Raw genomic sequence first — 12,874 nt, forward strand, 5'->3', positions numbered from 1 at the left:
CTTCAAGTGACTTCTGTGTCTTATGTTGACGCGAAGGCAGCCTCCCACCTCCCACCAACCCCAACCCCGTCTGTTAGCTGACAGGCTACCCACGGCGTCAGGTTATGCCGCGGAAGGCCGAACGTATGAAGGCTGACTTGGGCGTCAGCATAGGACGCAAAAGTCGTGTGATGATAGTCGCTATTTGAGTCCTTGGGACTGAGAATGTGTTGCGGAGCACCGTGCCACTGTAAAGCTGCACGTGAAGTAGCTTCAAAGTTTCGACAAGTGATGATGATAGCATACGCTCAACATATTTTTCCTCACAATAAATACATGGAAGTCGATTATTTCGCATTCAATTGCATGTTGTGCAATGTGATACGTCTGTTAATCCAAACAAACCCACCCAAAAACTACAACAACGATAGGGAATATGGCCCATTTTTCGGGCTTGAGCCCCCCCCCTCCCAACAAAAGCTCTGTGCACGTGCCTGCCCTCAGCTCTGTCTCCAAACGTCAGCGTTAAACAATCCATTCCATTCACCTCACATACTGTTGGATTTTCCCTGTGGTATTTTTACACTGCCTTCTCAGTCGTCTCAAGGTACGAGCTTCTTTCCATCTTTGCACTGCACAGCAAAATCCAGCGGAAATACACCAGTCACCGTCAAATTGTCTCCATCCGTTCAAGGTAAATTTGTCCAAGAAAGGAAGCTGCCGTTTAGTGCCAGAGTAAAGATGCAAAGAGGGTCCGAGGTCGACGATCCACTAGGCCAAGAAGCAGTTATGAACCCTATTGAACACATATCAGGTCCAAGGTGGCCCCTTCTTGAGGGCAGCACCAGGGAGAGGCTGCAATCCCACAGTCCAAGACAGCTGACACAGTCAGGTGCGTTTGATTTAGCCGTTTAAAGGAAAGGAAAAACTCACACGAGCAGCTGCTCTAACACATGGCTGGAGATGGCGGTGTCACATCCAGAGATATTTGTATGGTCGGGGTGCGTGTGTACTTTACACTGACATGGTGGTCTATGGACACTTACAGTAGAGACATGAGAAACAACTCACAAAACAGAAATCGCAGAATGGCTTGAAGTGAGTTGTTGCTTTATGTCACAAAATCAAAGGACTATCGGCTATGTAGCTTCTACGTCTCCATAAACTCTGAGAAGGCAGTGCAAAAACACACATATACATAAATATATGTGTGCGTGTCGACATTAAAATACCTGCAACAATCATCACTGATGCCTCCAGTTGCTCTTTTCCCCTGGTTATCCTTCAAGAGACGGATGGTCAAAGGCAGAAGGGTTTGCAGCCTTATAGAGTGTCAAGGGATCCAGGCCCCACGAGAGAAAGCTACAGCTTCATCTGGGTTTCTTTATCGGCTACTTAGCTGACTAACTTCCGTGACAGTGTAGTCCCTGGCGTCTGTGTTTGGCAACAGTCAACTGCTTGTTTTGGGGCCTTATAAAGGCAAGAGAGTTCAGCGAGTAAGACGGTGGGATTGGAGAACGCCCCTGCATCCTCGGTGCTTCAGTCACAATGGAGGATGCCTACGTGGAATCCGAATTAGAAGATGGCGGATTCCGCACCAGGTTCACAAGAACAAACAGCAGAGAATCCAAATCTTTTTTTTGTTGTTGTTTTTTTCCAGACAGAATGTTTGCAAAACAATACACAAGTCATTTAATTCAAGGGTGCAGGTGGTGACAGAAGATGTTTCAATAGGGTTCATAGCTTTACTCTCGCAGGCAGACACCAAAAACGCTTCGTGAGGGAGTGAGGCCTCTGCTTGCACAAAGATAGCTCATGGGTTGGACACGTTTTGCGTGCTGTATGAGCAAAGCCTCTCGCCGCAACTCGCTGCAACTTTGTCTTTGTGCAACCAGCATGCCAGGATTTGCCTCTAAAAATGTCGACTTACCTTAATAAGGTTATTAACAATCGTAACGTGAGAGTAAAGGGAGGACAGGCAGAAAAGGCTGTTTATCCTCTTATTCCCTGCCTCGTGTTGTTATGCCTCCCTCTCTGAGAGTCACAAGCTCGTCACAACACACACATTTATAGGAGAAAACACCATGCTGTTGAGTTCTGCCCCTGCTCCGTGTGATGTGGCTGCTCAGTGTGGTGACTTATCCCAGGCTACATCCACACCACTGCGGGTCGGGATGGAGAAATGAGACGGACCAGTCCTACTCAACATGAGGCTACGGTGGGCTCAGTCTGGGAAGCCTTTGGAGCGGCTGGAAAGCAGGGCGCTGCACCTGACGGCTGAGATTCATAAGTGACTGAACTCTCCAGCGATGAGGCTCATGACTCTTCACACATGACTGAAGGTGTTGCTCTGACTCATGAACCCTCCTGCTCTTCTTCATCCATCTTGCACTTTACGGAGCAGAGGAGTATTTTTTCCTATTTTTCTGGACTACAAGCTGCTACTTTTTGTCACATGCTTTGAGCCCCACGGTTTATGGATTTGTACTGGCTGATCGGCTGCGTGCCGCCACATCACACCAGTGACATCACAGCTGTCTGTCGACATTAAGGCGCTCAATGCGTTGTTTTGCGCCAGTGTATTCCCGTTGCTATCTGCCACTGCAGCGGGGCTCACAGAGCTCCGCCTCCACAGCCAGTCTGGAGTGTGGCATCGCCGAGTTTGTTTCCATCATTAGTAAGTCGCGATGCTGAAACCAACTGAAAACCAGAAGTCAACAGATGCGCACATTAAGTCGATACTAGTTTGTCAGAACAGATAGGATCAGATCCGGAATCAACATTCCATTTATGTTGGTTTAGTAGTAGTTAGGGCTGTCGATTGATTTCAATTTTTAATCGCACTGATGCTGAGTTAACTCACGATTAATGGCAAACAAATCGCACATTTGTATCTGTTCTAAATGTAGCTTTTAAGGAACTTATAACACCAGAGTTTCCAAGAATGTTTCCAGTGCTGCGCTGTTCGCATGTCGCTGAGCCTCTTCAGCGCCTCTGAGGTTCTTCTGAAGAATGTTCTGCACAGTATCTGTTCTGTCGGGTGGTTGCAGTAAACAAGTGTTTGCCAATAACAAAAGCATCATGAGCAACTCTGGGCTGGATAACCTCCTCCTCTTTGCCGTTAATCATGAGTTAACTTGCGATTAATTGAGATTAAAACTTTTGCTCTATCGTCTGCAACAGTAGTAGCAGTCTGGTTTCCAGCCACCAAAGCGCCTCCAAAGAGTAGGTCAGTCCGCCGGGACCAGCTGTAACTGTCAAGATGGTGGATAGAAGAGGCAGAATTCTGGGCTTTATCATCTGTGGAAGTGCATTAAAAGTATCTCTGCGGTCCACCAGAACTTTTAGAGGAGCTACACTGGAAATTTTGGTAGCCGCTATGGTCAGCTGAAACCTGATGTCGCCTGAAACGTGTCGCCTGAAACGTGTGGCTAGAAACGTACGGAAACTGGTCCCAGACGCCCCAAAGGTGGCGCATGCCTCGCTCCCTTCCTGTCGCACAACAGTGGGCTGCAAGTCGCTCAACTCCTGTCCACTGTCCATCTGCGGTCCTGTTGTTATTGGCCCCAGCGGTTCACTGAGCGAAGCTAAACCTTTCCCCGGATGAAATGAATCCTTGTGTGCAACAGGGAATGATTTATCACGACTTCCCGCTGCTACAGCGAAGTAAGTCATTCAACTTTTCCCCACCTCATTTTCTCACTCAGCCATTTGCAGGCTCAGTAATGCGTGTCATTTGTTGAACGTAATCCCATCAAGGGACGCCGTTGCTCTTCTCGTCCACGTGTCGCAGAAGCAGCGATGCTCAGTCAAGAACCGCGTCGTTGTTTTTATGGAGTCGCCGTGTTTTGGCCTCCGTAGTGGTGTGGATGTAGCAGCGGTGTTTCCCTCCCAACTGACTCGGGTAAATGGCAATAGCTCGGCTTATGACGCATGACTCATGCAACACACAAGAAAATCCAAAAGAATCAGCCGTATGCACGGACAACAACCACACGCACACCACAGCCGCTAAAGGTAAAACATGGTTCAGCCTCTCTGAAGCTCAAGGGTTCCCCACTGTACATATGTAGGTATGTCAGGTCTGTATAGGATGCATGAGGACATGTGGTCTGAAGCCCTCTGGCACTTTGGGGGATGTTGTTTTACCTGTTGTGGATCTGAGAGTTGAAGTGACAGTGGAGGATGTCATTGAAGGCAAGCAGTCGTCATCTTGGGAATAACCAGCCTGTATTGCACGGAGGTAACTGTGGCTCCGAGTTCGGAACGAGCCAGGCAGGTCCAAGGCCTCCATGGCCTGGGATTCTACTTCACTAAAAACGGACTCGCAAACTGACTCAAACTGGCCATTGATCTCAGTCTCACTCACCTGAGAGACAAAAACAGGAATAGCAGTCCTTAATTTTTCCTCTTCCTTTCTCTTTCTCACTTTGATTCTTCCCCTTTGCACAGCAAATATAAAGGAGTGTTAGCATAAGGAAAGGTCACTGTCAATCCCCACCTGATCTGGGTACATGTCAAGGTCAGAAGAGATCACAGCAAAACAGAACACTTTCACTTTAGCATGGAGGTGATGACAAGAGATCACGGACACCCAATACATTTCCTCATCCAACCGCCTCACCGCGAGGCGACGGCTATCGCGAGCCACGTGGAAGTTTTCCGGTTCCTAGAACCAGTTTTCAGTCTGTTGTCAGTGAAGGCAGATGAGAACTTCACTGCATCTCTTCTCTTGGATCTTCACTCCTTTTAAATAACCACATTTTGTGCAGAGAAATGAATAATGTATGGCAGTGATATTGGCTAACACGTGTTTGCGCAGTCTTGCCTGCCCTCAGAAAGTGTGTGGGAGTGCTAACTTTTTCTCTCCCTTCATGCGTCTCGCATAGTAGCATCAGGCACCGGCCGGCACATGGTCATATGGTCATGGTCAGGCGCTCCCCTGTGCCACCGCGGAAGAATGCCGTGGAATCTGCCTCAGTTACTGGTAGCGCTGTTGTATGAAGATCGGTCTTGGTCTCCAGACCACTTTTTTTTAGAGTCTTGGTCTTGTCTCACTCTCTAGACCAGTGTCAAGATCACTTTTTTTAGAGTCTTGGTCTCGTCTCACTCTCTAGACCAGTGTCAAGATCACTTTTTTTAGAGTCTTGGTCTCGTCTCGCTCTCTAGACCAGTGTCAAGATCACTTTTTTTAGAGTCTTGGTCTCGTCTCACTCTCTAGACCAGTGTCAAGATCACTTTTTTTAGAGTCTTGGTCTTGTCTCACTCTCTAGACCAGGGTCAAGATCACTTCTTTTAGAGTCTTGGTCTTGTCTCGCTCTCGAAATCAGCTTCAGGACCACTTTTTTAGGGTCTAGGTCTGAAGGCCAGTCTGAGGATCAATTTTTTAGGGTCTTCATTTTGGTCTCCAAACTGCTTTTTTATGGTCTTGGTCGCAAGACCAGTTTCAAGACCACTTTTTTAGAGTCATGGTCTCATTTCACTCTCAAGACCTTTTTTTGAGGGGCTTGGTCTCGTCTCAGTCTTGAGACTAGTATCAAGACCACTTTTTTAGGGTCTTGGTCTCATCTCAGTGTCAAGACCACTTTTTTAGAGTCATGGTCTCATTTCAGTCTCAAGACCTTTTTTTGAGGGTCTTGGTCTCGTCTCAGTCTTGAGACTAGTATCAAGACCACTTTTTTAGGGTCTTGGTCTCATCTCAGTGTCAAGACCACTTTTTTAGGGTCTTCGTTTTGTCTCGGTCTCCAAACCGCTTCTTAAGGGTCTTGGTCTCATCTTGGTCTTGAATGCATTTTTACTCAGTCTTCTCTCGGTCTCGGACCTGGCAGACTCTGCATTTCTAGATTCATCTTAAGACCAGTGGAGACACACAGAGAAAGAGAGAAATTGGTAAAAGACGGATTCTGCCATTGTTGCATTTGTTCTTTGATATTCATCAGGGGTGAAAACTGATCTACTGCAGCTCATTTGTGGATCAGTTTGAGACTCCTTGTACATACTGTCTTGGTCTGGTCTCAACCTCCAAATGCCTCAGTCAGGTCTCGGTCTTGTCTCGGTCTGGACTCTCACCAGTCTCGATCATGTCTTGGTCTGGGTTGGTGTGGTCTTGACTCCAACACCAGCTACTGGTCCATGGTTCTCAGTGCGGACTCGTCCCTAACTGGGCCCTTCTGCCGCGACCTTATCGCTCAGACTCACCCTGGAGTGCAGCCCTGCAGTTGCAGACGTCTTCAATGATCCGCCGGGAGGGCAACTGAATGTGTCCATGAGTGCAGCATGAAAGCTAAGAGCTCTCGGGGTTTCTCCCCAGGAAGCACAGTCAAGCCTGACTGAAAGTCCTAACAGGCACCTGCCTTGTCACTAGTGGCATCTCGGGGTCGTCCACTGATCGGTGAAAATAATAAGTCGACGGTGATGATCTCTAATTCTTCGCAACATGAAAATATCCTGGAGTTTTTGTAGCTGTTAAAAGTGAGTCCACATTCAGTGGACAGTATGTGGTTGAAAGACCTGAGCTGGAATATTTCATGTGCTTTAAAGGTTGTACGTGTGAGCTCCTGTTTATCTCTAGTCACCACGGCTCACACACGCCCCCCCCCCCCTTCTTAACCTCCCCGCCCCATGAAGTCAGTCAATGGAGTCAACCACCGCCCAACTGTGTGAAGCTTCACTAGCTTACACTGGAGGTGCGCTGCTTCTGCGGCCGTGGCCTTACCTGGCTGACGCAGCTAGCCTGGCTGAGGGTGCTGACAGCTCGCATGTAGCTCTGGTTGCGCGAGCGGAAGGGCGGCGGATGAAACTGCGTGGCGGGATCCAGCGTGACGCTCGGGTGAGGCCGCAGATCTCGCGTCGTCTGCAAGTGGTAGCCGTGGCTGAGCAGGGACAAGAGAGCGGGATGTTATTGGCCGAGCCTCTCACAAGGATATTAAACTCCAGTCCTGGCAGGCATCAATGGACACATTTGATATGAACCAAAATATGAGAGTGACTCATCCTCTCAGACCAGCCCGGGTGTCGACGACAGCTGCGAACTGATTTTAATTCATGAGCTTGTCTCTCTTGCGTCGTGCACTCGAGCTGTCGATGGTTCATGTCGAGGCATTAGGCTTGTTCAGGAGGAAACAAAAATGAAAGTCAGTGATCAACACCCGCGGAGACGACTTCTAAAAGCACCGGAGCATTTCCTGTGTTTGTTCACAGCCGGTGTCTGTTTTAAACGCAGCCGAGCTCCGACTGTAGCGCTCCAGCTTGAAGGTGTGATTGTTTCCCGCCGGACATGAGAAGCGTCTGTGAGATTTTCCATTCACGCGACTCATTATTTTCCAGCGAAGGTCCAGTGCTGCTTTTAGCCTCATGCGTCCAGTTCAGTATAAATAACTCCCAGATTAAACCAGGCTCATAGTGAGACGGGTATGAAAGCAAATATTGAACTAGCAGATGAAAAGCTAGAACACACACACACAATCCATTTGGTAGCGTGACACTGAGCAGATGGTCGGTCCGACGTTAAGTAGCCTGTGCATTTCAAAGCCATAGAAGGCAGTGACGACGGAATCCGAGCCTGTCTCACTTGATGACATCAACTACCACGTCATACTGAGCTTGTGACTAGGGATGCTCTGATCGATATCAGCGTGATCAGTGAATATGCCGATCACTACCTGTCACTGCTGATCACAACAACGATCACGTGTGACAGCCGCCGCTCTGATGAAGCTCCGCTGGTTGTGATGTGTCCTCTCCTCCCTCCTCGCTCTACTCAGCAGCAGCATGTCTGCTGTGGAGGTTCATTCAATCTGCCATCTAAAGTTTGCATCCTTCAGCACATGCACAAGAAAATGCTGTGCAGCGCCTTCAAATGAAACACACCATTTAAAGCGCCAACACTTGACGGAGCACAGAGAGTTTTCTGGGCTCATGAAAGTGAGAGCGCTGCTTCCTCAGCAGCAGCCTGTTAGGTCCTAGCATGACTTTCGGAACGCTCAGCAAGTTCATTTCTCGGAGCCAGATGAGCAGCCTTTCTCAGGGAGACTGTTTTGGAGTCGGGTGCAACGTTCATCGGCCACCTGAATCTGAAACTTTTTAAAACATCCGGAGTGGACACTTTCATGAATGCAGTGCTCTCTGACTCGGAGCCCTGCTACAAGCGGCCAGTGTGTAAATGTTTCTGCTAGAGCTTCACCAAACTGCGACGTCTCACATCGAATTAAATGTTTGTCATTTATCCTTTTGACTGAATAGTTTCTGCATTCTGCAAGGTTTTTCTATTTTGTTGCCTCTTTGAAAAGGTGTATAAAATCATTAAAATGATTTAATGGTTCATTTTTTCACATCATGTACGCAGAAGGTCTCATCATTTTCATTACAAATTCACAGTCAGTCCATGTGATCGGTACTCAAACCCTGGTCGGAGCCTCCCTAGTTATGGCAGAATGGCAGGGCGAGTCTCGTGGCTTTATTTATCGAGGATTCAGTGACTCATGAAAGCCTCTAAAAGCTCTTTTTCAGAGAGCAATAATTCATATTGACAAGATGAAACGCCTATTTTCTTCATGGAAGCGGGTGATAAATGGACCCCACATGTCCATGCAGCCGTCCCAACCAACCTTTGTGAGTCTAGATGGGGTCGACTCATGGCTGATTTGAGGATGAGTGCGTCAGAGCGAACCGCCTGTGGGGAGGTCTTCGGGCTGTCTGAGTCACCGCTGTCATCATCCACCTCTCCCATCGCCTTTACGTAACTGCTGCTGCGCATCCGCCGGCACGGGATTTCGTCCTCCTTCTCCCCTGGATAGGCACCCCACTCATCTTGGGGAACCTGCGGAGCCAAGAAATGCCAAGGAGCATCAACCTCAGGCGCATGATGGATGAGAATCTCTTGCCGTCTCTGTCGGAGAAGCTGAAGACCCCCCTGAGAGGCGGCTCATCTGAGCTGCTGCGAGGGGTTTCATGAACCCCAGAGCGCCCTCAGCAGGTGCACTGTGTCTGCGCCACCTCCAAGCAGCTCCTCATCCTCACGACAGGAAGTGCTCTGAGAGGCGCCGACGTCGCATAGTAAAGTATGATCAGCTCAGCCGCGATGAGTCGAATTAGCTGTCAGAAATACGTCAATCAAAAACGCGCTCCAGCCTTTTAAAAATCAGACTGAGTGACATTAAAAGTCGTGCGAAGTTCCTGACAATTCTACAGCTGGCCTGCCTTCACACCGTGGTCAGTGCTGTGTCAGTGGAGTAGCACTCGCGCCATCACTCCCTCCCTCACTCTTTGTTCTCGTCACTTCTCCGACAGCCTGCTTCGACCAACACATAAAAAGGACTTCTTTTGCGTGAGGTGGGAGTGAATTTGAAAAGTTTAAGGACAAGAGAATTACACGACGTACATGAATGCTGTGATCTGCGGCTCAAAAAACGGGCCCGTCTCATATCACACCATACGTCGGATGGCGTTTTCACCCATGAACCTCACTGGTCGTCATTTCTGGTCCAGCTCTGCCTCTCCTCTCCACATGTCCAAACCATCAAGACTCCCTGAATTTGTCTCCAAAGTTTCCGGACTATAAGCCGTGGCAGTGACCACTACTTTTTTTAAAAAAAATCTCTATTGTATTGTTTCGTCCCCATTAAAGTTGGCAAAATCTTCCTCAGGTTAAGTTAAGGTTTACTGAGTCTTGGAGTGAGGCACTGTGAGGTTACATGGAGCTTTAATGCTGTGTAAAGATTCTGTTGAGGCTTCATGAAACAGTGTCCTTACTATGAGAGGCCACAAGAGGGCACTATCTGCTCTAAACTCTCAGGAATTGAACAGCTGTTTCAATGAAACCTCATATTAATGTTAAACCAAGGCTGCCCTCTAGTGGGCTCTGAAAACATGGACACTGTTTCATGAAGCCTCACGGGCCCATCACTAGGTTCAAGTACAGTTAACATTTTGGCAATAAGAGGTCAACACAGGCACCTAAACGTCTCTCCTCTTGAACCTGTGCTCCCATAATGCACTTCTGCCCCCATAAACCCACCACGAGGACTGACCCTCCAGACACTTCTCCAAGGCTTCTCCGCCGGGCGCGTGAGATCTCTTGTTTTGTTTTCTCATAGGAAACTGTTTGTCGATTGGATCCCTCTCAGTTTCACACATCATCCGCGATTGTGCGAAGAAATGTGTGTCACTGAATTCATTAGCTGAAGAAACAACCGACAGCGGATGACTGTTCGACGACGACAATATTTCTTCTTCAAACTCTGCAGTTCCTATCCAGTGCTATTAAACTATCGAGTCTTCGGGGCTGCTAACCAAGGGATTACCTGCTGGTAAACCACCATTAGAGTCGGCCTGTGAGTCACCTGTGCAACACCAGTGTTTCACCTTGCTAGAAGATGCAAGTAGCTCCCTGCGGTTCACGTCCTTCCTTCTCTGCTCGGTGTCAGTGGGGCAGTAAGGAGGCCTGCGTTGCTCTGCTTCAGGACCACCCGCACCTGCTGACGCCCCACTCACCACTGACTGGCTCCATTGAATTCCTGCTCCGCACTGGCTCAGGGGTGAAAACACTGAAGCACGTGTCAGTTAAATGTACTCACTCCAGGACACTGTAATTGCTCCCAGGAGAAAAGGGAAAATTGACAGCGCCAGAAAGAGCTCCGAAGCTAGACCTTCAATCAATCGCTTCATTTCGCTCCCCGGATACTGCTCAGGAATGTCGGCGCCTCGATCGATGCCATTGTTGAAATAGTTGCACTATGGCTGTCTCAGTGCTTCTGCAGGTCACTGTGAAAGTGCTGTCAGTGCTTCCTGATACCACACCAAGTCCCACACTGAACAGACGCGTCGCCCGAGAAGTACCGCGTGAGACCTGAGGACGGACTGAAGGAAGGAACACATCAAAACGGAGACAAGTTCTGAAGGAAGGTGTGATTTACCTGCAGATAGTGACATGTCCTCGAAGGCTTATGGTCTGTGTGCATCATGGTTTTCTCCAGGTTAAGTGATGACTTCCTATATGCCTCCTTGGCCTGGCTAACTGTCAGTGTGGACCATGAGCTTCGCTTCATGAATTTGCCCTCGGGCGCCATAGCTATGTTCTCGCAGGCCAAGCACTTGACATCGTTATTACTCTTGGAGGCCTTAAGTGACAGGTCTCCGAAGTGGTGACTGTGCATGGGGTCAGGGTAGCAGTGGCTTACATGTTCGCCGTGGTGTCGAGACATGACGCTAGGCGTACGGTAGGTGCTGTCACTATCCAGGTTGTCATCCGAACTCCACCAACCCCCCGAGCGATGCTTCCGTTCTTTACTTTTGCTTCGCTTACTGCTGTGTTTGGTGGAGTGTTGGCCATAGTGGTGGTAGCTCCCCCCTCCTCCACCTCCCACCATGTCACCCTTGGTGCCGTTCATTTTGGACGAGCCCTCTAAGGAATGGGACTTGGTGAAGAGCTTTTGGACGGAATGAACCAGATGTCGGATGCGGCCCGGGCTTTCGCTCCGCTGTTCGGTGGTGGTGGAGGTCCGCTGGTACTGCAGCGTGTGGAAGCCGTCGCGATGTAGCGGCAGTTGTTTCTCAAACTGATCCAACAGGTTGGCGGGAAGGCGGTTGCTTTTGGCGCCGGGGTGGTGAGAGGAGGCCGCTGCGGCGGCGGCGGCGGCGGCAACTGCTGGCGAGGTGGCGGAAACGGTGATGGCGGCGCAGTCGTCCCGTGTGGCCGAGTCGTAATACTGAGAGCTGTAGTGCATCCTGGGGAAGGTGCTGCTGGAGATGTGGTCAGTGGTGGTGGGCGGCATCATGACGGGGGTCACCATCATGCAGTCCGAGTGGATGGAGCTGCGCGGCGAGTAGCGGTGGTGGAAGTCCATGGGGCAGCTCTCTGTGGGGCTGAGCAGGTAGGAAGAGTGGCGCGAGTCCGAGCCATGGCGCATGTGGAGGTCGTGGACGTGCGGGTCGTAGTCCAGGCCGTGAGCTAATGGTATCTGGTGCTGGGAGCGGCTGCCCGATAAGCCCTTCATGTTCCTGGCCGGCTGCAGGCGCTTGCCTTCATTGAACTTCTGCGACCAAGACCAAGGCGAACGCTTCTGGTCTGCATCAGAAACGACAGGAGAAAGGACAGCGTGAGTCTCACCCGCTCGCATTTGCGCGTGACTCCCACGAGAATGACAACAAACAGTTTGTTTCACTTGCGCACACGTCGCAGGAGTCCTTCACTATTACACGCACAGTTGACATTGTGAGTCTTTGTCATTTCCTTGTCAATTGATTCCCAACTGAGCTGCGCAAGATGGCACCACAGCTGCGAGTCAAAACAACCACCTTCCACTGTGCTTAAAAGCGTAATTGTTCATCACATCGTTGGAGGAACATGCATCAGGAAACCCCCGTCTGAAACTGTGCACGTCCTCTTACATAATACTGGGATCACTCCTGTCGCACATTTCAAAGCAGAATGAATAAATGTTGCCATGGAAACCACCGCTCAAACCACAGGAGATGTTGTGGGATTTCAAAGCTTCCCTGGAACGGTGGAGCGCTGAACGTACAGTTGGCAGGAAGCTGGACTACATCCGGAAGAGCTCAGAAGAAAGCAACCGTCAACTGGAATGTCATTGCCATAAAGCCATATACTGGAGTTTCCAGAGGCTCATTTCAGAGTATTTCAAAGTACTTTAGCAGGTTGTTCCTCAGCTCCGCTGACACTCGCCAGCTTGTGCCGACAGGCTGAAGAAAGTGGACCAAGAGTTAGGAGAACTTGATGCTCTGGTCTGGATAGCCCTCGGGCATCTCAGCTCAAAGTTGGACTCTTACCTCCCACTCTCATGCAACTACAGGCACCTTTAGCCTCCATCTCATCTGCCTGAAGTCTGACCCACCAAGTGTGAATAGACTTCATTCGGCCGCACAACTCTTCAGCTTG

General features: G+C 49.5%; 1 protein-coding gene across 6 annotated transcripts in view; it reads right to left on the reverse strand.

Annotated features, from left to right (window-relative positions):
• LOC128768762 (disks large-associated protein 2) overlaps window positions 1-12,874 on the reverse strand; it is a 67,703-nt gene that overhangs the window by 21,945 nt on the left and 32,884 nt on the right. For 3 of the 6 annotated variants that reach the window (XR_008416279.1, XM_053881893.1, XM_053881898.1), the window contains exons 3-6: window positions 10,893-12,043; window positions 8,586-8,797; window positions 6,695-6,851; window positions 4,129-4,348 (exon numbers count right to left, since the gene is read on the reverse strand). Coding sequence is in view for 5 of the 6 variants with exons in the window: in XM_053881893.1 (XP_053737868.1) it covers window positions 4,129-4,348; window positions 6,695-6,851; window positions 8,586-8,797; window positions 10,893-12,043 (1,740 nt within the window). In the remaining variant the exon portion in view is untranslated. The remainder of the gene's footprint in view (window positions 1-4,128; window positions 4,349-6,694; window positions 6,852-8,585; window positions 8,798-10,892; window positions 12,044-12,874) is intronic. The other 3 variants (XM_053881894.1, XM_053881896.1, XM_053881895.1) reach the window with 1 other exon arrangement.

The sequence above is a fragment of the Synchiropus splendidus genome, chromosome 12, assembly GCF_027744825.2.
Source record: "Synchiropus splendidus isolate RoL2022-P1 chromosome 12, RoL_Sspl_1.0, whole genome shotgun sequence".
Classification (NCBI taxonomy): Eukaryota; Metazoa; Chordata; class Actinopteri; order Syngnathiformes; family Callionymidae; genus Synchiropus; species Synchiropus splendidus.